This window comes from Eptesicus fuscus, chromosome 9 (assembly GCF_027574615.1).
Source record: "Eptesicus fuscus isolate TK198812 chromosome 9, DD_ASM_mEF_20220401, whole genome shotgun sequence".
In the NCBI taxonomy this organism is placed as follows: domain Eukaryota; kingdom Metazoa; phylum Chordata; class Mammalia; order Chiroptera; family Vespertilionidae; genus Eptesicus; species Eptesicus fuscus.
Genome location: NC_072481.1, coordinates 31,215,428 through 31,240,725, shown reverse-complemented (window position 1 = coordinate 31,240,725; position 25,298 = coordinate 31,215,428). Strand labels below are relative to the sequence as shown.

At 47.0% G+C, this 25,298-nt stretch overlaps 2 protein-coding genes and 1 long non-coding RNA gene across 5 annotated transcripts in view; 1 reads left to right on the top strand and 2 right to left on the bottom strand.

Moving 5' to 3' along the window:
• TTC4 (tetratricopeptide repeat domain 4) overlaps window positions 1-19,164 on the top strand; it is a 28,295-nt gene extending 9,131 nt beyond the window's left edge. For 2 of the 3 annotated variants that reach the window (XM_008139270.3, XM_054720504.1), the window contains exons 7-10: window positions 290-504; window positions 1,138-1,219; window positions 2,330-2,412; window positions 4,707-5,292. In XM_008139270.3, the coding sequence (XP_008137492.2) occupies window positions 290-504; window positions 1,138-1,219; window positions 2,330-2,412; window positions 4,707-4,809 (483 nt within the window). In that variant the 3' untranslated portion in view covers window positions 4,810-5,292. Of the gene's footprint in view, window positions 1-289; window positions 505-1,137; window positions 1,220-2,329; window positions 2,413-4,706; window positions 5,293-18,906 lie in introns of those variants that run through there. The other variant, XM_054720503.1, reaches the window with a different exon arrangement.
• On the bottom strand, window positions 9,715-16,019 carry PARS2 (prolyl-tRNA synthetase 2, mitochondrial). Its single transcript, XM_008139269.3, has 2 exons — window positions 15,949-16,019; window positions 9,715-11,908 (listed from the first exon to the last, which is right to left on the bottom strand). Exon 2 carries the CDS (start codon window positions 11,877-11,879, stop codon window positions 10,452-10,454), a length of 1,428 nt encoding a protein of 475 aa, XP_008137491.2. The 5' UTR covers window positions 11,880-11,908; window positions 15,949-16,019; the 3' UTR covers window positions 9,715-10,451.
• LOC114230750 (uncharacterized) lies at window positions 18,355-21,753 on the bottom strand. Its single transcript, XR_003616704.2, has 3 exons — window positions 21,678-21,753; window positions 21,140-21,257; window positions 18,355-18,598 (listed from the first exon to the last, which is right to left on the bottom strand). It is a non-coding gene; the product is annotated as an uncharacterized LOC114230750 (long non-coding RNA).
• Window positions 21,754-25,298: the final 3,545 nt, after the last annotated feature.

Genomic DNA, 25,298 nt, shown 5'->3' with positions numbered 1-25,298 from the left:
TTATTCGTGGTCTGCAGTTCCAAAGCTTTACTTCTTATTGTATATTGTACTTATTTCCATAGCTAGCTCCCCACTAGACTCCGAGCTGGTCTTGAGGGCAGAAACCATCTCTAGCCAGGCTCTGTTTTTGGTAGATGTTCAGGGAAGTTCAGTTAAACAAGTGATGCCAACTATGTGCTAGGCCTCAGGGATAATGACAATGAGTCAGGAAGCTTGCAGTGTTATGGTTTCCCTTTTTGTGAAATGGGTTTGCATCCTTCCACACAATATGGTTTCTGTCTCTACCCAGGCTAGGAACATCAGGCTAGTCTCTGAAGCTGCCAGTGAGGATGAAGATTCTGCCTCAGAAGGTCTAAGTACACTCCTGGATGGGCTCAGCTTTGAGAACCCCTACGGCACCAGGCTGAGTATAGATGACCAGGGCAGACTGAGCTGGCCTGTGCTCTTTCTGTACCCGGAGTATGCCCAGTCGGACTTCATCTCTGCTTTTCATGAGGACTCCAGGTACTTACATGCCCAGGAACCCTGTGCTCTTGCTTGCATGCTCTTTTCCTGTGGTCTCTGCAGGAGGGACAGGTGGATTTTTGGTTGAGGGAAGAGAATAGTGTAGAGGGTTTCAGTCTGGTTTGGCATAACCTGAATCTTATAGCTGAATTCTCCCTTTGCTAACTAGCTTTGCAATGACAGACACAGTCTCACCACTGTACTGACGGGGCTAGTAAGTATAACACCACAGTACAGTGTTTGTACATATCTGGTGAGATATGAAATCATTGTAGGTAGTACATGCATAGTAATTTAAGTGTATATTTATTAGAAAAAATATAACTAGCTGTTTTAACATGTGATTTCCTAGGGTTAATGCTTAGAATGTGGCTAAATGTGAGGAATGTTGTTAAGCTTCAGTCAGGCTTAAATGTAAAGAAAATTACTTTAAATTAATTTAAAGAAATTTACTATGTCATAATAGGACAAGTGATACACATACACGTTTTGGGCACTGTTGTCAGAATGGCTTACACCTGCATTTCGTGCTTTATACATTATTGATAACTCTGATTTGGTGTCTGGGGACTGTTATGTGGGAAAGTGGGTCATGAGTTATTGATACCCAGAAAGTGCATGTTATATCCTTAGGTTTATTGATCATCTAATCGTGATGTTTGGTGAAACACCCTCTTGGGACTTAGAGCAAAAATACTGCCCTGATAATTTAGAGGTAAGAGAAATTTTATTTTGTTCCTCTGTGGCAGTGGTCACCAACCTTTCGGAACTCACGGACCACCGGGTGGCGACCGCTGCTCTATGGGATGTTTTGAGGGGGTAGAGGTTTTCATTGCCCTTTTTTTATTTTTAATCTTTATTGTTGAAAGTATTATATATGTCCCCTTTTTTACATTCATTGCTTTAAAAAATTGTAAAATTTTATACAGAACATAAACTTTATCATTTTATATTCCATATATTTACCATAAAATGCCATTTTTAATTTTAGTTATTAAATCACATGTATATAACTATTATTCATTATAGTTCAGTAGCATTCAGTACATTCACATTATTATGCAACCATCACCACTATCCATCTCCATTTTCATCATCCCAAACTGAAGCTCTGTACCCATTAAATAGTAACTGCCTATTTTCCATTCCCCTAGAAACCACCATTTTACTTTGTCTCTATTAAACTTGACTACTTTAGGTACCTCATATGAGTGAAATCCTACAATATTTGTCTGTGGGACTGGCTTATTTTACTTAGCATGTTTTCAAGGTTCATCCATTTTGTAGTATGTGTCAGAATTTCCTTTTTAAGGCTGAGTAATATCCCATTGTTGGAATTAAAAAATAATCACAAATGACAGTATAAAGAGTCTGACTTCTAACCATTTCAGAAAGATTCCAGCTCATCCCCCATCACTCCTGAATACTTCAGTGTCTGTTTGTTACAAACAAGGACATTTTCCTTCATAATCCCATCAACCATCAAAATAAGGAGATTAACTTTGATACATTGAATTGTTAGGGTAGGGAAGGCTCATAGGCCTTTGCTTGAGTCTTGGCTGCTCTGTTTATTGTCTGGGTTTCAATGGTGAGTTATTTCCCTTCTCTGAGCCTGGTTCTATCTTTGGAAAATGGAGCCGATAATACCGTTCTTAGTATCATTGTGCAGGACTGAGTGCTTTATATTCCACAGCTCTGTGCTGGAGGCATTCAGCTAATAACAGTCACCATCTCTTTAACTGTTCCCTAGACTGGGCCTGAACATGCCTGGTGCTGCTGCAGCCATTGTTTGTATCTCACTCCCACTCCTCCGTTAATCTTGCAGGTCTACTTTGAAGATGAGGACAAGGCAGAACTGTACCGGGTGCCTCCTAAGAGCACCTTGCTGCAGGTGCTACAGCACCCCAGGTGAGTCTCTTCATGAGACTGAGTAGAACAGGGAAGATGCTCACCCACCATTCCAGGGATCCAGCCAGGTTCTCATTCCACTGCTAATTGCCTTATACTTCCTACCTTCTGCCCTGGACATGAAACGGTGAGATGGCAACCATGGAGACTGGTCCAGCCATTTGCCAAACGAGTGGCAGTGTGACGACTGAGCTCATTGCACTGCAGTCATGGCGCCCTCAGCCTGGGAGATGTGAGTGGGACTGGTCTGAGGAGGAAAAGCTGCGTGGCTTTTGTATCTGAAGATAGCTGGGATGGCCCTACTGCTCCCAATTGTGCCTTGTCCCCTGATTTTGTTATAAGGAAAGAGCATTGGCTCTTGAAGCCAGACACCATTGTTTCATGGCTGTGTGATTCTAAGCACACACTGCCTCTCTGGGGCTATTTCCTCATCTCTAGAATGGGAATAACAACTCTTGCCTACATACTTACCAGGTATTTGAGAGCTGATGAGAGAGTAGGAGACAAAGTGCTTTTGTAAACTGGAAAGGACGGTCTTGCTCTAAGAGAGCACCTTCCTTAGTAGCAGTGGCAGCCAGTTGGATTTGGCAGTTGTCACTTGCTTCTGCTTTGGGGTGTTCCTAGACTATGAAGAAGGCCCTCAGTAGACGTGTAAGTTGACTTTTGGACTCCTTTCCCTGAGCTTTGAGCAAATGCTCTTGCATTTAGGCTCAAAGAGCCCGATGTGCTAGGGGAATGAATGTGGTTGGGTGTGGGGAGAAATGAGGCTGAAGAGCTAGGTTAAGGCCATGTGTGAAGGCCTTGAATGTTCTGTCTAAGGAACATGATCTTTATTCTGATGGTGGTGTATGGAGCCACGGTAAAATTTATACAGGAATGTACAAATTTTTAAAAAATTTATATTTTTATTGATTTCAGAGAGGAAGGGAGAGAGAAACATTGAGAGTCATTGATCAGCTGCCTCCTGCATGCCCCCTCCTGGGGATTGGACGCGCAACCCAGGCATGTGGCCTGACCAGGAATCGAACCATGACCTCCTGGTTCATAGGTTGATGCTCAACCACTGAGCCATGCTGGCCAGGCAAGTGATTTACAGATTTTAAGTGTACTATTGATGGTGTGACCTAAAATAGGGGATGGATTTGAGAGGTTTAGGAGGCAGATTGGGTGGGAATTGCTGATGTGACTGACTCAGTACAATTGTCCAGCTGCTCTTTATGCTTCTGTTTTGGGTTGACAAGAAGGAGGTGAAGATTTCTTTAAATATGATCAGTGACTTCTCTTGGCAGTATTTTTTTCTGGCCCCAAATCTCCTTTCTATTTTATTGACAGATTCTTAGCTGTTTACTTTCTCAATTGTTAGAAAATTACCTAGATTCTTTAAAGTCCTGAGTTCCACTCTCCCCTATCTCCTAAAGCGGGAGTGTGGGAGGCTAAACAGAAAACAGACTGATTTGTGGAAAAGACCAATTTGATGCTTCTCAGAAAATGTAAATGCTGTTGGAAGTCATTGCTTTGTAAATGACTGGTATAGACAAGAGGCTACCCAGGAGAGGTTTCCAGAAATTTCAGTCCCTGGACTGGAGCCAAGATACAGGCCCCTCTGTCCAAATCCAAGCACATTGGGTAATGCTAACGCCCCTCAAGCTGGGAGGCCAAGGCCTTGCCTGTTTCTCCAACCTGCCCCACTTTGTTTGCTTTATGCCCAACAACAGCAAACATTCTAGTGACCCGCACTGCCTGGCTTCACATCCCCAGCACAGCCCCTTATCCAAATTAAAGTCAAGCTCAGACATGACATTTCCAAGAAACCTTTCCTGATTCCTCTTTCCCATGGAGGGAAACACACCTCTTGGGCTAAGGCTGTACCTCACCAGTGCTTCTACAGATGTTCCTTGCTGTCCTGGATTGATTATTTATCTCCCTCCCTCTTGGGCTTGAGAGCAGGGACAGGGGTTTTCGTTTGTTTTTTAATCTCTGTTTTCAGCACAGTGCCTGGCTCACCCTGGGTATTCACTATTGAATGAATGAAAGCATGCTCTTGTAGTTTTTTATGTCATGTTTAGCCACCAACACTCAAGGCTAGAGGACTGGCTCAGAGGTTCTGGCGAGGTTATAAGGGGGTGGAGTTATGCCAATTTGCCAGATTTTTAAACAAACCAACAAATAAATATGCTAAACTTATGTAATGTTGACTCACATCCAAAGGTTCACCTTGAATGTTGTTGGGAAAGCCCTTGGATGATTAAGATTGCAATTCAATTCACTCCTCTCTTTTGTTGTATTCACTGCAGGTACTTTGTAAAAACCCTGACACCAGCATTTTTGGTCTGTGTGGAATCCTCTCCTTTTTGTAGAAATTATCTTCGGGGGAGAAAGGTGCACCAGGTAAAGTGACTGAGCCAGGCGGCAGAGCCAGGCCACCTGGATCTCCTCCCAGACCCGCCTCTGCCTGGAATACAGCATACTTGAATCAGCTGGACATACTCCTAGAATCCAACACTTTTTTGGCACCCTGGAGACAGTCCTTCCTCACATTGTGGGTGGGGAAGAGCTGCTGAGTTCCTTGAGCTGCAGCCGCTCTGACCAAAGTGCTGAGCCTCAGCTAGTCTTCATTCTCCTCTGTTGATACAAAACTCTCTGCCTTGGTCAAGGCATCCTTAAGGACTCTGAGCTGTGCTAACTACCAGCCTCCCTCTCTGACGGGGCCATGTGTTGCGGTTACCACAGCAACTGACCCACGGAACTCACTGAACTGACTCAGGATCTGGTGACCTGGTTCTGAACCGTTGTGGAGTTAGAGGCTTTGGAGAAGCTACCCCTCAAACTGCATATATACAAACCATGCATGTAATTTAAGGCACTAAAGCTGAGACTGACCTCCAGTTATTTCATGAGCATGGAGGGTTGCTCTGTTTGGATACTGAAGATACCTTGGGGTAAGATGGGGCCAGGAAAACTGGGTCCTGTTTCTACATCTGTAAACACCTACAATCTGGCATTCTCCAGAACCCCTAAAAGGTTTGCCAGTTTTCCTGATCTTTGCAATATGGAGGACTATGATACACTTGGACAGTGGACTCTGCATTCTTCCCCAGTTTTTCACATTTTAGGATTTTGTGCCTTTTAAACTGGAAAACCTTTTGGCATGTTGAGTCACTGTCATAAGTTGTACCTAGAGGGCTTTATATGTCCTTACATGTAGCCATGGGACTTTTTGCAGTGCCCACCCCTTCCCCCGGGGAGGAGTATACTTCCCTGAAGAGCCATGGTGTGGAAGGTTCATGTTTTTTCCTTTGCCATGAAAAGGATGGGAACAGGCCCAAAGTGGGAATTCACCTGCCACATACCATCTGACTGGCAAAGGCCTGATTGCAGGCCAGGTGCTACATCCCCTAAATTAGGCTACACCCCGTTGATCTTACTATATTAAGAGAGGTCTGGTTGGATCAACCTTTGAGCTACAGAAGCCTTGTAGATATGAAATAGGTATCTGTCCTCTGCTTTCCGTTCACTGAGAGTGTAGTGATTTGCCCAAGGTCAAGTTGGAAACCTAGGTGTCCTGAGTCCTAAGCCAGTGTTTCTTGCAGTAGCCAGGAGCAGTATAATTTGTTGAAAGTTCCAAAGAGATATAATCCTAGATCCACCTCTAGCACCTTAGACAAATTACTTGCCCTTAGTGTATCTCAGATTCTTCATCTATAAGATGCCCTCATGATAATGGTACCTACCTCCCTGTGTTGTCTGGCTGAGCTTATGAAATGCTTAACCCTTACTGTGCTCTCAGGAAACACTTCCCTCATACCAGATGACTTAGGAAATACCCCCAATGGGAACTCAGGTCTGCTGTTTATGTCCAGACCTGGATCATGTTTTCTTGATGTGATGCTTTACAAGCTTCCTGGGGAATGCCACCAGCCAGAACCAAGCAGCACCTGCGGAACTGTTCTCCTTAGAGGAGAGACTGAAATATTCAAATTGTGTACCTTTCTCCTCCCTGAAGTTGCCAGTGTTACCTCTTACCATAAATTGATGAAATGGAAATGCTGGCAAAATAACAGGTACCGGCTGTATTATCATTGCTCATTCCTTGGGGAGATCTAGAAGCAACTGGCTGAGAAATATTTAGCAGAATTAATACTTGGGGACAAAGGTTGATGCATAACAAAACCATCATGTAAATCAAGCTTAGGATGTAAATCAAGGGCTCCATTAATATTCTGTGTCTTAATGGAAGAGACACCTGCTGGGCTCTCCATAAAGAGCTTTGCAGAAATCTGTTGAAATTATCATTTCCTTAACTACCTGAGTGCCAGGCCTTCCATTTCTACACCAAGGCACCAGAATGCTTTTTCAAATGGGTTATGCATCCAAGGGTATGTCGTTTTTTTAAATTATTTTTTAAATATATTTTTATTTATTTCAGAGAGGAAAGGAGAGATAGAAACATCAATGGTGAGAATCATTGATCGGCTGCCTCCTGCACACCCCCTACTAGGGCCATGTGTCCTGACCGGGAATCAAACCGTGATCTGGTTCGTAGGTTGGTGCTTAACCACTGAGCACGCTGGCTGGGCTTAAAGCTTTGTTTTAAAGTTAGATAAAGTTTTTATAGTTACGGATAGTTTTCTATAATATGAAAAATATTTTTATGATGTTATTGCAAATTTAGGGAACGTGAAGAAAATCAAGGTTCTTTACTTGACTTAAAAATAATGGCTTATATCATAGTGACCCATACTAGAGACTCAGGTCAGACTTCCTGGGCCTCTTGATAGCCATGTGACCTTGTGCAAGTATGACCTTCCTCATACTCCCAGCCCTTTCTGGTCAGTAAAACGAAGACAACAGTGCCTGGCTAACAGCACGTGCTTAGTAAGTGGCAGCTGCCCTTGTTAGGCCAGTTAGCCCTTTGCATATGGTAGGTGGGTGGGTAGCGCATGTGGGCCAGCAGAAGGGGGTGGCACCTTTAGGCTCCCCACATTCAGACACCACTTTGGTGTCCACTCCTGTTAGGCCAGCAGCTCTCAAGGCTTCTGTGAGCTTCCATGGGTTGTTGCTAACTGAATGCCAGGCCGCTTGCACAAAGTGCGGAGTTCTTACAAAGAGAACCAAGCAGGAGCCTCTATCTGGGAAGCAAGAGAGAATTGCTCAATATGGCCTCAGCCGGCTTAGGATGGAAGCTGAACTTCAGCTTCCTGGCCACAAGCAGCGTGGTCTTTGTAAATAATCCACACCAAGTTGCCCTTCAAAGACAAGGAAGCACATGGCACAAAACCTCACATTAGTACATTTTAAGGATAGCTGCTGGTTTCAATTTAATGATTAGTTAGCTTTGCTGTAGTAACAAACCCCCAAATCTCAGTACCATTACCACAACAAGCATTTATTCCTCATTCATGTTACAATCGGTGGCTGCAGGACAGCTGCTGCAGCTCTGCTCCACTGTCTTACCCTTCTGGTACCCAAGCTGAAGGAACAGCCCTAATCTGGGAAATACGTTTACATGGCAAAGGAAAAAACATGAACCTTCCACACCATGGCTCTTCAGGGAAGTACACTCCTGAAGTAACTACCTGAGTGCCAGGCCTCCCATGCCTCACAGTCCAGCCTTTCTAGGTTTGCTCTTGAAGTGTGGGTTCGACAGGCAGGCTCCAAGTGCTCCTCCCACTCCAGACTTCCTGAATTCTATATCATCCTCTAATCATTCTATAACTCATACACTTATGAGAGTTTAAAATTCATTGGTTTTATAAAGTGCTTACATTTGGCTAGCCTGCATTATAGAGTACAAATTTAAATATATATGCGTCTATTTGCACGAATTCTAATTTCTCATTTATTTTAGGCTAACTTGATTAGATAGACATAAATAATTCAGTTTTATTTACTGAAATCACTTTTGCACAGGCAGAGGCCATGTGGTATGGTTGAGGGGCATAGGTTTTGATCAGTATTTGGGTTCTAGCTCTGATACTTAAGAACTGTGCATCCTTAAGTTGCTTAAATTTCAGGTTCGCTCCTTGGTAAATTGGGAGTAACAGCACCTCCCCTGCAGTTTCAAAGACTGAAAACAGTGTATAAAAGGACCTCACAGCACAATGGCACATGGAAAGCCCCCAACAAATAAAAACCAGACCATTAAAAGCAGTGAGCTCACATCAGTCTGATAATGTAAAACCGAAATTATTCAAAGAAATGCTCAACTACAAAGTGGGCTCAGAGAAGGCAGCTACCCGAATACCAGGAGCTCTCAATGGACTTTGTACATTAGAATCATCCAGGGGCTTTTAAATTCCTGACACCTGGCCACACCCTACCCCATAAGCAGAACCTCTGAGTAGGACCCACATGATTCCAATGTGTAGCCAAGGGTAAGCTCCCATGCCTCACAGTCCAGCCTTTCTAGGTTTGCTGTCAGAATCCGCATCTCCTGACCTACATGCTGGGCCTGAGCTCCGTGGTAGGCTTGGGCGTCATAAGGGCTTGGCATAGGCTTTACTGAGGAAACCTGATGGTGTGTGCTTAGGGTGGGTTACTCTTGCAGTAACAAGTTGCTTGGAAGCTGTGTGACAGGTGGAACAGCTGGCCAAGACAAGAACTGCAGTGCACTTGGAATCCGCTTAGGACAGTAGTCGGCAAACTCATTAGTCAACAGAGCCAAATATCAACAGTACAATGATTGAAATTTCTTTTGAGAGCCAAATTTTTTAACTTAAACTATATAGGTAGGTACATTGTTATTAACTTAATTAGGGTACTCCTAAGCTGGCCTTTGCTAAAAACTCAAGGGGCCAAAGAGCCGCAAGTGGCTCGCAAGCCGCAGTTTGCCGACCACTGGCCTAGGACCCTGGCCTCAAGGAGCTGACCATCAGCTACAAGAGGCTGGCTCACCAAACAAGTTTTGTGGCCCCAAACAAGAAGGGCTGAACAGGAGAGTGCTGGGGAGCCGGAGGGAAAACCACTTCCAGATGTCGTCAGGTATACTTTCAGGAGGTGGTGGCTTTGAGCTTGTCCTTGTCAGATTCTTATTTGATTTGGACTTGTCGAGACCCTAATCTGGTGAGCAGGAGCAATGAAAGCAGGTGGCTCCACAGTAACGGCTCAAATCTGCTCCTAGTTTTCCACATAATTCACGCAGAGACCTTAGTATTCACCCCTGACATGCCTCTAGGATCTAACTGCACTGAGGATAAGGTCATAGTGGCACTCAAAGCCTGCTATCCTTTATTTGTGGAAGAAATAGTTTAAAACACACTTTCCCAGACACCCATTTTCCCCCCCTTTTGGAATGGAATGTAGACATGGTAGAAAAAGAAGGGAAAGAAGACTCTCAAGACAAGGTACCACATACAATTAAGAAGGCAGATGTCACCATTGTTTCAAATGAGCATGCACGGCTCATCCCAATAGTTTGACTTTATTCAATCGTCACAACATGATCTCGTGCAGAGCCACCTCAATAGAGTAGATCTACTGGGGCCATTAGCTGATTACATCAGCTTTCTGTGTAACTTAGACTAAAGGGGGATTAGAGGAACCAGATCTGTCTGTTATGAACCTCTCGTGGAACCAGCCAGTGACAGACAGCTGTTAAAGACTTTACAGATCTAGTTCCATTTTCTCCTGGCCTGCTCTCCACACTTGTATGCAGCAAGTGGCCTGTGGTCAGACTATGGAGCCGGGAGGGCCTTGGCCATCAGCCACCCCCACCCTACACATGGGACAGCTGAGAGAAGGGAAGTGACTCGCCTCAGGGCCAGGACAAGAAGGCTGCTCTTTCTTGCCTCCCTGCCTCCTAACAAGATATCAAAGGAATGGTATGTGGCAGCATGGCCAGTCCAGAGAAAGGGACCAAGTTAATGACTTTAATACAAATAGTATGAATAAATGACTGGATAAAAATTGGTTTCCCTAACTTGTGCTCATCGTCCATGAGCTGCCTGTTTCTGAGAGACCAGCCCCAGAAAGGAGTGCAGGAAAGGCAGCAGCATTAGGACGAACTCCAAGGCGCGGCATGAGGAGGGTGGGCTGGGCATTTACACAACCTGCACGTGGCTCAGTAATTCTATGACTGCTTCTTCGGTGAGAAAGACCACTTCACTGGTGTTCTGGCACCAAACCTCAAAATGGGCAGGGTCCTCCAAGGCCCTCTTGCCGGCGATGATCACAAAGGGGTAGCCAAATTTGTTGGCATCCTTCAGTCTGTTCCCAATGGTCAGATGGGTCCTGTCGTCCAGTAGGATCTCCCCACGAAGCTGCGGCACTGCCTCTGAGATGTGGTCGTACAGCTGCCCCATGAGCTCTGCAACCGCCTCTTCCTTACTGCCCTTCTTCGGGGGGATGAGGCAGACTTGGTAAGGAGCCAGGAGGCTCGGCCAGCGAATGCAGTCTTCTGTAGAGAGAACCTCAATGGCAGCAGCCAAAATCCGTGTCACACCTAAGCCATAGCACCCCATTTCAGCCAGGGAAGGCTTGCCATGGACGTTAATAAACTGGGCATTGAAAATGGAGGAGTACTTGGTGCCCAGGTAAAACGTGTGCCCCACCTCAATGCCTTTGGTTTCAGTCAGTGGTCCCTGGCAAGCAGGGCAGATCATTTGAGACGAGTCTAGCGTCTCCACGTTGGCCGAGAAGCTGCAGCTGGTACAGACAGCAAACCGGTCCTCTCCAATCTCCACTGGGAGCTGGAACTCGTGAGACATCGTGCCCCCGATGCTGCCCACGTCTGCCTGGACCTTGACACACCGCAGCCCCAGCCTGTCAAACAGGCTGCTGTAGGCATCACATACCAGGCTGTAGGTCTGCCGGGCGGCCTCTGGGGAGGAGTCGAAGGTGTACATGTCCTTCATGTAAAACTCTCGGCCACGGAGAAGACCAAAGCGGGGCCTGGGCTCATCCCGAAACTTCCTTGTCACCTGGTACAGCAGGAATGGGAGCTGCTTGTAGGACAGTGTCTTCTGGGAGGCAACCAGGGCTGTAATGGCTTCCTCGTGAGTTGGTCCTAGGCAGTATTCCTTGCCGTGTCTGTCTCTAAGTCTTAGCAGCTCCTTGCCCATCAAGTCCCACCGGTTGGAGGCTCGCCAGAGCTCTGCTGGGCTGAGACTGGGCATATTGACCTTCTGCCCGCCAATGGCCTGCATCTCCTGGTCTATCACCCGCACCAGCTTCTCCATGGCACGAACAGTGTAAGGCAGGAGGTGGTAACAGCCGGAGCTCGCTGGGTGGATCAGGCCCACCTGCAGCATCAGCCGCTGGCTCTTACAGGTCAGGTCGCCAGATCTGCCCTCCAGTGGGAGCACCTGGTCTTCCCGAAGGTTCTGGGGCTGGAACAGGCAGGACAGCACCAAGCGCTTCCCTCTCCCTGGGGCACAGTGGGGAAACCTGCGGGGAAGGTACCCAGAGAGCTGGTGGTTGCAGGAGGCCAGAGCGGGCAGTGCTCTGCATCTTGTCAGCAGCCCTTCCATGACACCCCGGCACAGGGAAGCACTTGTGCCTGGAGAAAAATGAGTGGTGCAGAAATAGGTGTTAACTGTCTGACTGTGAAGTAGCCAGCTCAGTGTGGCCTCCAACAAACTTCTAAGACAGCCACTGATTCTGCAGATGCAAATCCTTTTACTTTGAATATCCTAGCAGATCCAAGTATACTTTCTTCCCTCTACTGCCATGTAAAAAGTATATATATTTTCCCGCTTACAAAAATACAGTAGTGTACTGTGAAGAGACATGCACAAATGGCGAACGCACAGGCTCTGACACCAGGCAGCCTGGATTCCAGAGGGCTTCCCGCTGACTGCGCCCGGTGTAGCTCAGGACATGTGACTTAACCCCTCTGTGCTCAGCTTCTTCATCTGTAAAATGGTAATAGGACCTACCTTATAGGTTCATTGTGGGAATTTAGAAGAGTTATAAAAAGTTATTAGAACAGTTATCTAGCACATTCTATGAGCTCAATCGATGTTTGCTATTGTTATTATAGAAAACGGGGGGTTAAAGAAATAAAAAAGGAAAGAAAAGCAACTATAATCCCTCGGCTTAGAGACAACTGCAGCTGATGATCCCTTACCTTTTTTGTCAGTCCTGTCCTTTGCCCACCCTTTTAAATGCCCACCCTCCTTAAATGTCTTGTTTTCCTCCCCCTCACACACACTCCCTGGTTAGGCCGCATGCTAATGCTCCAAGTCAACATCTACACCCCCATCTCTCGAATTTCAGACCTACCTACCCACTGCCTCCTGGAGAACACACTGCACTTCACACTCAGCACCTTCTCCCCAAACCCGCCCCCCTCCAGTGCTGCCTATCACTCTGAATGGCACCAGAAGCCACCCTTTGCCCAAACTAGAAACCTGGGTTCATCCCCTCCATCCATGTCTCATATACATGCCCCCCTTGGCCCTGTCATTCCTGCCTCTTCATGTGCTATTCAATCTACTCCTTCTCTCCACCTCCACAGCCTCCAGCCAGGTCCAGGCCATCATCATCTCACCTGGTTATTGCAACAGCCTCCTCACTGGGCATCCAGCTTCCATCCCCTCCTTCTCCAATCCATTCTCCACCCTACAGCCAGAGAATACTTCCAAAACCCATAATAGTTTCTCTTGTTTAAAGTCCTCCAATAGCTTCCTGCTACCCTTGGAATTGGGTCTAAGCTTCTGACCTTCACAGTGCCCACAGCCCCATGTGAGCCGGCTGCCGCTCCTCTGGCCTCATCTTACCATCTCCCTCTCCACATTCCAGCTGCACCATGCTCACTTTTAAACACACTTTCCCCCTTGCATACCAATACTTACCCATCCTCCAGGCCTCAGGACTGGCATCTAGTCCTCTAGGATGCCTTCCTGTCCCTCTCCCTATACCCCAAAAACCAGCTTCTCCTGCAGCAGCCCCTCACCCCCACCAAACACCAATCACTCTTTGGAGTTACTGCTCAATGAGCTGCCTGTCTTCCCCCAGGCGCTCTGCTCTGTGCAGGCAAGGACCACATCTAACTTGCTCTCCACTAAGCACACAGCAGGGCTTACTAGACATTGTCTGATGACTGAGCATGTGGGTTTCTCTACGATTTTACCAAATATTGACATACTTCTAATGAGAGTACCACATTTCATCCATTGATTCTATTAAGAATGATTCTCCTACTACCAGCAAGTTGTTGAGTTTTCTCCTTTATACATAATCTACAATGAACAGAAGGTTTTATTTTGTAATATATTTGGAACAGAATTTTCAGGAATGAATGAAATTACTGAGTCAAAGGGTATAAACTTCCAAGGTTCTTGATTTCTATGTCAAATTTAGTGAGCACCTCTGATTTTCAGCATATGCCATGGAGCAGAGCTCCCCTGCAGTATGCTAAGAATGGGTTCCTGATCCCTCTTAGTGCTGGGAAGCTGGAATTCTCACGTGGTTGCCTCCAGCTGGCCCCTCCAACCTCAGGCAGCTTCATCCATTTCCCCTGCGCACTGTACAGATACTCTCATTTCCTATGTGGCCTATGACCTGAAAAAGGTTGGGAGGCACTGCTACAGAGTCCTAGTGTGACTACATGGAGAAGTGTGGGTCCTGAAGGCAGAAAGCGTGTGATTCACACCTGACTGCATCACCTGAGATTCCACCTCAGGCCAGTGGCCCAAGCCAGAAATGCCTTCACCCTTGGCTCCTCCTAAAGCAAGGTTTCTCTCAAGTCCACCCCCTCCTTTCTGACCCTTACTGCCTCAGCCTTGAGTTAGCCCCTCAATACCACTTGTTACAATAGACCAGCGGTTCTGAAACTTTAGTGAGCATCAGAATCACCTGGAGGGCTTGTTAAAACACTGACAGTGAGGCCTCACACACACAGTTTCTGATTTCGTAGGTCTGGGGTTTAGGCAGAAAACCTGTAGTTCTAGCAAGTTCCCAGGTGATGCTGATGCTGCTGGTCCGGGGACCACACTGGGAGAACTGCAGAAGCTTAACTGTTCACCCACTCTGATTTAGCCTGTGAACTCCATGTGGGCAATAACCATGTCCATTTTGTCCCAAGTTATATTGCAACAGCCAGCATGGTGCCAGGATACAGCAGACATTCAATAAATGTCTACCAATGAATGAACTGAACGATTCTTGATTCCTATCTGCCCAGTCTCCATATTTCAGATATACTGATTCAATCACTCCTGTTTATAATCCATTAATCCCCCATCATAATGTTCTCAGAATGGTACCAAAGCCTCTTCATATTTTGATCCCAACGCATCTCTTCCAGCTTCTTACCCTACCACTCCCCTAACATGCCCCAAATTGCTCATCATTCCAAGAATAGGCCAACTTTACCCCAGCAACTCCAATTCATCAGGATGCACTTATTGCAAGAAGCCTTCTCCAACCCTTCCAAATAGACATAGTTACTTCCTTCTGTGCTCCCACCACACACAGCTCTTCATAGTAGACCACACTGGAACAATTTTTAAACATGTTTTTGAGAAACTGCTGTGTGCCAGGCATTGGGAGTGAACAATGTTTCATGCTCTATTCCTCCATTAAACCATGAGTTCATGAGGTTTTCTGCAATTTTAGATTTCAGGTCTATGGCAATGTTTAATATTTAGGCTACAGTTCATAATGTTTTTTGATCAAATGCATTAGTAAAAGATCAAAGTGAAGGGGTGCTATCTGGACAATTTAAATAAGAGCCTTAAGCCCTCTGTCCCCAGACCCCTCAGCTTACACCAACAGGAGAATAATTATACCTCAATTTTTCCAGACAATACAGCGTTTCTTGCACCCCAGACTCTGGTAAAGAGGCTGAGTCATTCAATCATTCCATACATTTTCAAAGAGCATCTACTCTGTCCTTCTAGCACATGCCTTTTTAAAGGTCCTTTGACTCACAATGGCCTTGCAATCCAAGCAGGGAAGTTATGCATGAAGTGCTTATAACAGTGCTTGGTATATAATAAGTGCCATAAAGTGTTTGCTATTATCATTATGCCCAATTCACAGAGAGGGAGGCTCAGAGATGTGAAGCCACTGTGTCAAGCAACTTGGCAGATGAGCACAGGGCCACATCTGGAGGCCAAGTCCCTGCGTCCGATTCCCACGAAGTCTCCATCACGGACCGTGCTGCATAAAACAGCAATGGAACCTCAAACCTCGTTCTAAGAACTGGCTCAGCCGACGCTGGCTGGTGACCGGGTCAAATGAGTCCACTTTCCGGACCGCAGTTTTCCCATATATAAAATGGGAAGATTGGCTCAGCCACCAGGTGATCCCTGAGGGTCTTTCCAGGGCTGGCATTTCTAGAGACACCGTGACACTCACAACAACCTGAGGTAGACAAGGGAGTAGGTCCTGACCTCAATTTTCCACGGAGGAAACTGAGACCAGGAAACAAGTATTATCCGGGAGTTTATGTGATGTGACTCCGTCCCAACCCAAAGACGGGATGCACAAAGGAAGGCGGACCCCAGGATCCCAGGTGTCCGCGCCCAGAGCCCTCTCTTCACGCGGTCGCCTCCCGCGGGCTCCTCAGTCCTCGCTGTCACCCACGCTCACCAATTGCAGTTCCAGCCAACTCCGTCCTCAAGACCGCCACGCCGGACTAGCCCACGTGAGCCTGGAGCAGGCTGGAGGGGGTTGGGGGTGGTGGTGGTGGTAATGGTGAGGGGAAGTGCCCTCCCCTGGCCCCGCCTCCCTCCTTTCTAACCAATCACAAGTCGAGCTCAGGGGACTAGCCCCACCCAACTTGTAGGCAAGTGAATGGTTTTCCGGAAGCTCAGCTAAGGAGACCTCACCGTCCCGGAAGTTTCTCTAGGATGTAAGGAGGTGTAACTCTATGGTCAAAGACTTTTTTCCAGGTTTTGAATCTGGTGTTTCCTCCCCTGCCAGGGCTCGCCCCATTCTCAAACTGGGAGAACCACGGGCAAAAGTGTAACTGCGGGCAAAGTGTAACATTGTACATGTAATCCATATACAATGGACCAGGTTGTTTCAAATCTACCTTATTATTTTACACGCTTTCCATTTAAAGAAATTTAATTTTTTTAAACAATTGGGAAAAGGCAGTCTTTAAGACACTAAGTCAAACTTTCACTCATAAAATATTTTTTAAAATATATTTTTATTGACTTCAGAGAGGAAGGGGGAGGGAGAGAGAGATAGAAACATCTATGATGAGAATCATCGATCAGCTGCCTCCTGCACGCCCCCTACTGGGAATCGAGCAGCAACCCAGGCATGTGCCCTTGACTGGAGACAAACCTGGGACCCTTCAGTCTGCAGGCCGAAGCTCTATCCACTGAGCAAACCAGCTAGGGCACTCATAAAATATATTTGAGCAGCTACCATGTACCAGCCACTGTTGTAGAAACTGGGAATAGTGAACAAAAACAAACAAAATTTCCTTCTCTAACCCTTCCAAATAGAGGTAGTCGCTTCCTTTTCTGCGTTCCCACTGCACACAACTCTTCATAGTAGACCATACCGGAACAATTTTCAAACATGTATTCAATGTAGCTCACATTCTAGTTGATAAACAAATACAGTGAAACTTAAGGGAAGGCCAAAAAACAGTAATCAAGAGAAGTGGTATTTTAATGGAATTAATTTAAAAACTAATGCAAAAAGTCCATGGTGAACAACTTATCAAAATTTTATATGAAGACAGGATCCACCAGTGAGATGCTGTCAAATACTCTGGAGAAAAATTAGAGAAGGGCACAGGTTGGAGGTCGAGTGGTTGCAATTTAAAATAGAATTATTAAGAAAACCTCATTGAGAAGGTCTCATTCTAGCAAAGACCTGAGCGAGATGAGAGAGCTTTGCAGAAATCTGGGGGAAGAATATTCCAGACACTGTGCATAACAAATGCAAATGTACTGAGGTGGGACCTGCATATCATCTAAGTAATAACGGCAATAGTTTATTGAGTGCTTAAAATGTACCAGACCCAGTGCAATTCACCGGTGATGCTGATAGTGGCTCCGAGAACCTCTCAGCTCACCCAGGATCTGGCAGGAACAACACAATGTAATCAGTGGTGTAATGGGAGCTGATAAACCTCCTGTGGGAATGCCAGGAAGGAGGGCTTCACCGAGGAGGTGAGCGTGGAGCTGAGCCTGAAGGATGAATGGGGTTTACCAGGACAAGAATGCCTGTAGGAGTGGAGTGCAATGTCCAGGCAGAGGGACCAGGACACTCACAGGCACGGCATCAGGAAATGGTGGGCAGGTGTGAGGTGGGCTTTACATCTTCTTCACATGGATTGACACATGGGCCAAAGCGGTGGTTCTCAACCGTGACTGCCCTGGAATCACCGTATGCACCCAGGCCCAACCCTGAGAGGCTGGGTATTGATCTGGGCGGGCCTGGGCATCAGTACTGTATAGTCCCCCGGATCCTAGTGTGCAGCCAGGTCTGGATTTGCTGGCCTCAAGAAAAGGCACTAGGCAGCCGGGTTGGGGGATAGCAGAGGTGGCGGAAGCACGTTATCATCTCAGTCTTACCACTGAGGAACTGCTATCGGTCCAACCGGTTAGGACAGCGTTGGGCTAGACCTGAGCTCTTTTGAATGTAAGAGTGTGGCTCAGCCTCTGCAGCCCTGCACTGTGGTCGAGGCTTTCCCCAACGAGTGCAGTCCCAAAGGTTTTACTGAGGCAATATTCCCCACACTTCCTCCTTGGAGACAGGAGATGAATAATCTTTGGTATATTTCGGGATCCAAAGTGGCCTAATAGTTCTCCCTGCTCCCCGTGCACATTACTGCAGCCCTTCCAATCCTGGAAGAGCCAGCATCCATCCTCTGCACCCTGAGGTGTTAATTATGTCTCAATTAGCAGTTCCCAGGCTATGGAGCATAGTGGTATGGAGAAGCCTAATGACTGGCTGTGTTTATACACCCCACATCTTCAGAGCACTTTACCAGTGGTAACTAATTAATGCTCACAACCCCCTTGGGAGAACTGCTGCCTTTTACTTCAGGTTTTCAGGAGGCTTTCCAGCCTGGAGCTGCAGAGCCTGCTCAAGCCAGCCATGGTCAGAGTAAATTTGTTCCCCACTGAGGAAGTCCAGGGTGGTGGAGACCCAGAATGTAGCCCTATCACTGCTAGCAACTTCCTGTGCGACATGTCAATCAATCAGTTGATCAGTCATTCATTGTGTGCCTTGATTTACAGAGTTCATTCATGGTTAAAACTCCACAAGTTCCCTAAAACAAAAAATAAAATAAAATCCCACAGAACAAATTATTCATGGTCATCTAAAAGAAAAGGACCCTACACTTGCCTTGGTTCCCACCCTCCCCCTTCACTTCCTCCCCCTGCCCAGCCCTGGGGACACATCAGGCACTTAATGGTTTCCCTTGGCCCCTGGCCAGACTGGGAGTCCCTGGAACAGGCACAGATTTTGCTCTTTTCTGTACCTTGAATACAGAGCCTGGTCCAGATGGGGGATTAGCAAAAGGGTTTTGCTTTTTGTTTAATCAACAAATGAATGAATGGTTTGTGTCTCCCTCAGATTGGAGCTCCTCTGAAGACACCCTGAGTCATTCTGGCATCCAGAGCCCACGCCTGCCACAGAGAGGCTCCAAGTGTGTGCTGAATGAACAAGTAAAGGCAGAGTTAATGGTGAACTCCCTGACCTCTGATTGCTTCTAACCTCCTGGAGAGGCCGCCCCTCAAAACAGTAGTCCCAGCAGCCTGAGGTCAGAAGCTGTGAAGAAAGGAAAGCAAGATGCTGAGGGAGCAGCATTGCAAGGATGCAGGTGGTGAGATCAAGGAGGGCTTCTTGGAGGAGGGGACATGAACTGGACCTTAACTAGGAGCTTCCCAGGCTGAAAAGGGCAGATAAAATGACATTCTAGTCAAGGGGACTAAGTCACAACTGGCTGTAAGTAAGAAGGCTTAACGGTAGTTCTGGCTGAAGCTCAAGAGCACTCGGGTGTTGGGGAAGCACCCCAGTGTGGCGGGGCCTGCTGGCCGAGGCTGCAAGTTTGTCTTCACCTCGGAGGCCAGTGAAACTTTTTCTGTGAAGAATACACTCCCCTGCCCACCAACACACACAGTAGTAAGATGAGGTCACTGGGCAGTGTGGGAAGCAGGCCTGTGGGCAGTGGAAGGGTTTTACACGAGGGAAGGACATGGTCAACTGTGTTTGTTTGTCTGAGTGAGGTGTGAGCGTGAACTCAGGTGGGAGGAAGGGGAAGGGGAGAGTCCCGATGGGAGACTCCTCCGATGGCCCAGACGGGGGCAGTGTGCCCGAGAGGAGGGGACAGACTCCGGAGGACCACTGGGACAGTCCATCTGAAGGACTTCTGCGCGCAACCGCACCCAGTTAGCCCAGCCAGGCCAAGCCAGACTGGACTGGAGGTGGGAGGGTGGCTTGAACTGGAATCCTGCCCAGCTCCTTACTAGCTATGTAACCTTGGGCCAGTGACTCTATCGTTTCTTCATAAGTAGGACAGAAACTATAATAGCACCATGTAAGGTGTTCCGCGGAGTCGACGAAAGATGTAGTTGAAAGCAACTTGCCCATCCCTTAACCTGTTCTAATTCTGGGGACCACAGGGCCCCTCTAGCCCACCATCAGTGTCACCAGCAGAGGGGTTCTTGCCCTACCCCTCAGCATAGAAATCAAGAAAGTAGGTGAAACAGATTCAAAAGAGAAGAGGTTTACTAAAAACTGGGTGAGAGGGGAGAGAGAGAGAGAGGGAGCTTGATGCATCAAGGGAGTGCACAGTGACAGAGAGTACGGCTCCCACGCTGCGCTGGGGTCTGGCTTAGAAAGCGCTGGGTTCCTTTGCGCAGGCGCAGAGTGGATCTCTGTTTCCAGGTTCCCGAGGTTGGGGGTGGGGTGGGGCGGGGGAGGGGTGCTTGCATTGACTGGTTCAGGCGCAGATGCATTTGTTTGAGGAGTACCCGAAGGGAAAACTTAATCTTATCTAGAAGAAGCTCAAGAAGTAACCGAAGGACATGCCCATCCAAGAGAGGCTCAGCCTGTGTCCTAAGGAGAGAATTATCATTTTGCTGCCGCCTCTGGTTCCAAAGGACTCCTCACTCTGCCAGTGAGTGGAACGCCCTCGGTCTTCAGGGACCTCCTCTCCTTGGGCCCAGAGAGCACCACTTGTTAATTGGTTCAATGCCTAAGTTCAAGTTGATTAGAGAACAGAAGGCGACTGGAAAGATAGGCCTCTTTTTTTTTTTTTTAATCCTTACCCGAGGATATGCTTATTTATTTGAGAGAGAGAGAGAGAGAGAGAGAGAGAGAGAGAGAGAGAGAGAGATTGGTTGACATTGGGGATCAAACCTGCAACCGAGGTTTGTGTCCTGACCAGGAATCAAACCCGAGACCGATCAAACCTGAGACCTTTAGGTGTACAGGACGATGCTCCACCCAACTGAGCCACACCAGCCAGGAGGAGGTAGGCCTCTTTTTTATCACGATTCCTCAGAATTGAAGTGTGGCCACCAGTCATCGTCATCATCACTGTTCACATTTTAGAGCCCTTGCTATGTGCTAGGGACAATATTAAACACTTAATATCCATGTTTGATTAAATCCCTACAAAGACCCCATGAGGTATAAGCATCACTCTTGTGTCCATATTACAGATGAGGAACCAAGGCTTGGAAAGGTTGGCTCTGACATGTCTGTGGTCAACACCACTAGTAAAGGGGAGAAAGGATTCATCTCCACGTCTGTTTGCTGCACAGCCTGACCTCTGCACTCAGAGCCCCCGATGGTAACTTACTTGTATCAAACATGTGTTGACCCATAACCAAAATTGTGGGAGCCATCCTGCAAACAGTCTTTCTTGTTGGGTCCCCTCTGTCTGGAGGCCTGATCTTTAGAGCCCAGCTCAATGGCACCTTTAAAAAAATTTTTTTTTTTTTTATTGATTCCAGAGAAGAAGGGAGAGGGAGAGAGAGATAGAAACATCAATGATGAGAGAGAATTATTGATTGATTGCCTCCTGCATGTCCTGCACTGGGGATCTAGACCGCAACCCAGAATCGAACCCGGGACCCTTGGAATCGAACCCGGGACCCTTGACCAGAATCGAACCCGGGACCCTTCAATCTGCAGGCCGACGCTCTATCCACTGAGCCAAACCGGCTAGGGCAATAGCACCCTTTTGGCAAGCCTTTCTTGAAGTCCTCACAAGCAAGGACTCCACTCTCCTGAGTTACTCTGTTGGCCCATCCGCTCTCTGAGATGTGTGACAGCTGAGCGTGTACATTATATGGGACAAACACACCTGAAAAATCCTGGTTTTGCCACCCACTTACTTTGTGCCCATGGATGAGATCCTCAGCTCCCCTGAGGCTCAGATGCCACATCTGTAAAGTAGTAGTGACATCTCCCCCAGGGAGTTGTGATGAAGATGCAGAGTTGGCCCATGTAAAGGGCTCAGCACGGTGCCTGGCACACAATAGGTCCCACAGGACACACCCCTGCAGACTGTGAGCTCTCCCAGGGGAGGACCACCTCTAGCCCTGCCAGAATAAACCTGTTTTCTATGTAAAAAGATTTTGCATTTAGTAAATCTCAAGGCCTATTTGCTGAATTAATGGCTTTCTACTTAATTCCCTCATTTCTTAAGAATGATCTGCTAAAAAGGAAACCAAACGAAACCTCAGTAAAAAGAAACAAAACAAAAGCCTCAGTAATAGTTCATCTGGAGACAACTCCCTTTAGAGCACCTGCTCTGGGTTAGCTCTGCGGAGCACTGGGCACAGCCAGAAGTAGTCACTGATCATCAGAGGAAATGAGCAAATGTGAGTTCTGGGTGTCACTTCCTCTCAGTTTATCTGGGCACTGTATCTGGAAGGATGATGGAAATTGAGTTCCTTCCAACATGACTTTGCCTTTTCTCTTTGGTGCAGGATTTGGATGAGGTCTGGATGGAACGAGATGGCATTGGTTGCCGTCCAAAGCTGGTGGTTCAGAGAGAGGAATACGGCGTTTGGGTCCAGACAGACCTGGGTTTGCTTTCCAGCTCCAGCACTTACTGGCTGAGTGACTTGGGGCAAGGGACTTGACCTTTCTGGTCTTTGGCTATACAACAGTGAGGTCAGGAACCTCATTGAAACGCTGTGAAGAGCAAGCAAACATTAGAAAAGGACTTCATACATGGAAAATTCTGCATGAATATTAGAAATATACTCAGATCATTCTTTTGTAAGATTAAGTGTGTAATGAGATAAAGACTTTTAAGTAATTAAGTGAGATTATGTACGTAAAGCACTCGAAGGGCGCCTGGTACTTAGTGCTCATTATAAGATTAACTTGTAAATACTCCAGTATGGCTCTCACATCTGCCATTCCTCTACCTGGTGTCTCTGCTCCAATGGCACCTTCACAGCCAGGACTTCCTGGCACCAAATTTTTCACATCAATCCCCACTCCTTTGCCCTTAGCATCCCTGATACTCCCTGCCTGCTTTATTTTTCTTCAGAGCATCTATCACCATTTAATATACTAAATATCTTACTCAGTTTTGGGTTTATTGGTGTTACCTCTCCCCCAACCCAAGTAGAAGGCAAGCTCCACCCAGGAGGGTGGGATTTGTGTTAATTTTGTTCACTGCAGCACGCCCAGTGCCCCAGACCAAGGGCCAGATAGCTAATATCTTATGCTTTGCAGGACATACAGTCGCTGTCACAACTACTCAACTCTGTTGTTATAGCCTGAAAGCAGCCATAGAAGTATGTCAACAAATGCGCATGACTGTGTTCTAATAAAACTTTATTTACAAAAACAGGTGGTGGGGCTGAATTGGGCCTGTGGGTCACACTTTGCCAACCCCTGGCTTAGATCATTGTCTGCCACATTGTAAATGCTAAATAAATGTTTGTTGAATAAATTAATCAGTGACTAAATGGGTGAATGAGCACAAGATACCTGGTACAGTGCCTGGTGCACAGCTTGTACTCAATAAATGCATATCCCTTTCTATTTTATGCTTGTCAAATAAACTAAAAAAAAAAGGGTTTACTAGAAATAAATGATAAAGACTTATTCTAGGGTCTTATAATTTGCAAACTATGAACACAGCTAGGCAAAGTCCTAGAAGTGTTTTGGAGAAGAAAGAAAAGAGTTTTTGTAGTAAAAAGGACATTCTTGAGAATTATCTGTCCTGCATTTTTAGCCCTAAGATTGGTCCACGATGGTTATCAGTCAGATGCCAGGGGTCTGGATAATCGATATCAGGTGGACCGGATGTGTGAGTCCTTCAGGGAGTAACCAGAGGTTTATCTGGAGGTCTGGGGTCTGTCCAGATGTGTATCAGGCATCGACACAGGATTGGAATGTCCAAAAAGTTTACATTCCCAAGCTAGTTAGAACAAGAATAGGATAGCTTCCTCATGCACTAACCTTCATAATGTTAACAATTTTAGCAGCGTGGCTAAGCGATGCGGGGGCCTGATGCTGCGGGGGCCAAACATGGCGGGGATCTCCCTTTTCCGCATCCCGTGCGGAAAGAGAGATGAACGAACTGGTCCTAAATGGAGGCGGCCAGGGATTGAGAAATAATAGGAATAAAGAAAACAAGACGCAGAAATAGATTCATGAAGCTGGGGCTGGGTGGGGCGCCATCTTTCCTCTCTGATGGAGAGGCAGCATGAAGACGACCCTGAGCCACCCAGCAGGTTTATCTTATATCCCAAAAATCCAGGAAGTAACACCAAAACTTAGGATCAAAGGAGCTTATTTGCATTCTTAACTAGGCCCCAGCATTACTGGATTTACATATCTAGACCCGCCCCTGCTGACACCTGGGCTGCTATGAAGTGAGAACTGATTAACATGTCCAGCCTCATTGGGGAGGCATGTTCCCAGGGCGTGACTCGGCCTAAGCCCTGAGTTCAGCTGATGATAATTAAGGAAATGCCCAGGTGCCTCCCAGGCGGCCCTCTACAAAGCGACTCAATTTTATGTATTTCCTATGTTCACCCTTTCCTCATACTTAATAAATACAACAAGATAGACCATGATGTATTGTATTAGAGGTGGAGAGGAAGTGGCCAGGGAGTACTGAGGTGGGGGAGTCTTCCTCTTGGGATAAAGGAGGACCTCAGGGGTGTCTCAAGCTGGGCTCCCCCAGAAGCAGACCCTGAATCAAGGATTCCAAGGCAAGCAGTTGATTTGGGAGGAGATCCCAGGAAACATCAATAGAGCAGTGGGGAAACGAGAGAGGGAAGGGCCAAGAATAAATACAGGGCGTGATAATGAACAAGCAGGTTACTGCTGTGGGCAACCGGCCTCGATCCCAATGGGACCTCAGGGAGAGTGTGGACTTTGCCTCAGGATGATCCTACCTTCCCCCCAATCCTCCCGTGAGGCTGGGCTGTTCTCCAATGTCCAGACCCCATTACTTGAAGGCTGCTCTCGGGGGCATCAGCTACCCAGTGCTTCTAGTCAGGTGGACAGTGGCGGGTGCTTGCAGGAGGATGCCTTCAGCAGGCACCTGGTAGGTGAGGGGGCTGGGAGATGGGCACTTGAGCTGCCTCACAGGATAAACTGCCATCTCGTTTAAGTTACTGTTTTCAGGTCTTCGATGAAGGCTAAGCCTAATCCTAATTGGGGCAGCTGCTAATAGCTGTTTCGGCAGACAGAGCATTTTCTGTCCCTGCACCCAGTTGGAAGACTCTCTGGGAAGGACTCATTTGCCCAGTCTGGGTCAGATGTCAGCCCTTGGGGTCTGGGTGTGGGGTATTGGGTGTGGGGCATTGTGGCTGGCAGCCCTCCCCTTCTATGCAGAGTGGGGAAGGGGCAGTTCCTAGCCCAGGAAGAAGAGGTGCGTGGTTCCCAGCAGGGAGGGGCTCCGGGCAGATGAAGCAATAGATCTCCCCCATACATATCGAGGTGCTTTTGTTTGTTTCTTTTACTTTGTAGATAACAAATTC

What these genes read in the sequence shown, in the direction of transcription:
- PARS2 (XM_008139269.3), bottom strand. Translation starts at nt 11,879, where the DNA reads ATGGAAGGGCTGCTGACAAGATGCAGAGCACTGCCCGCTCTGGCCTCC.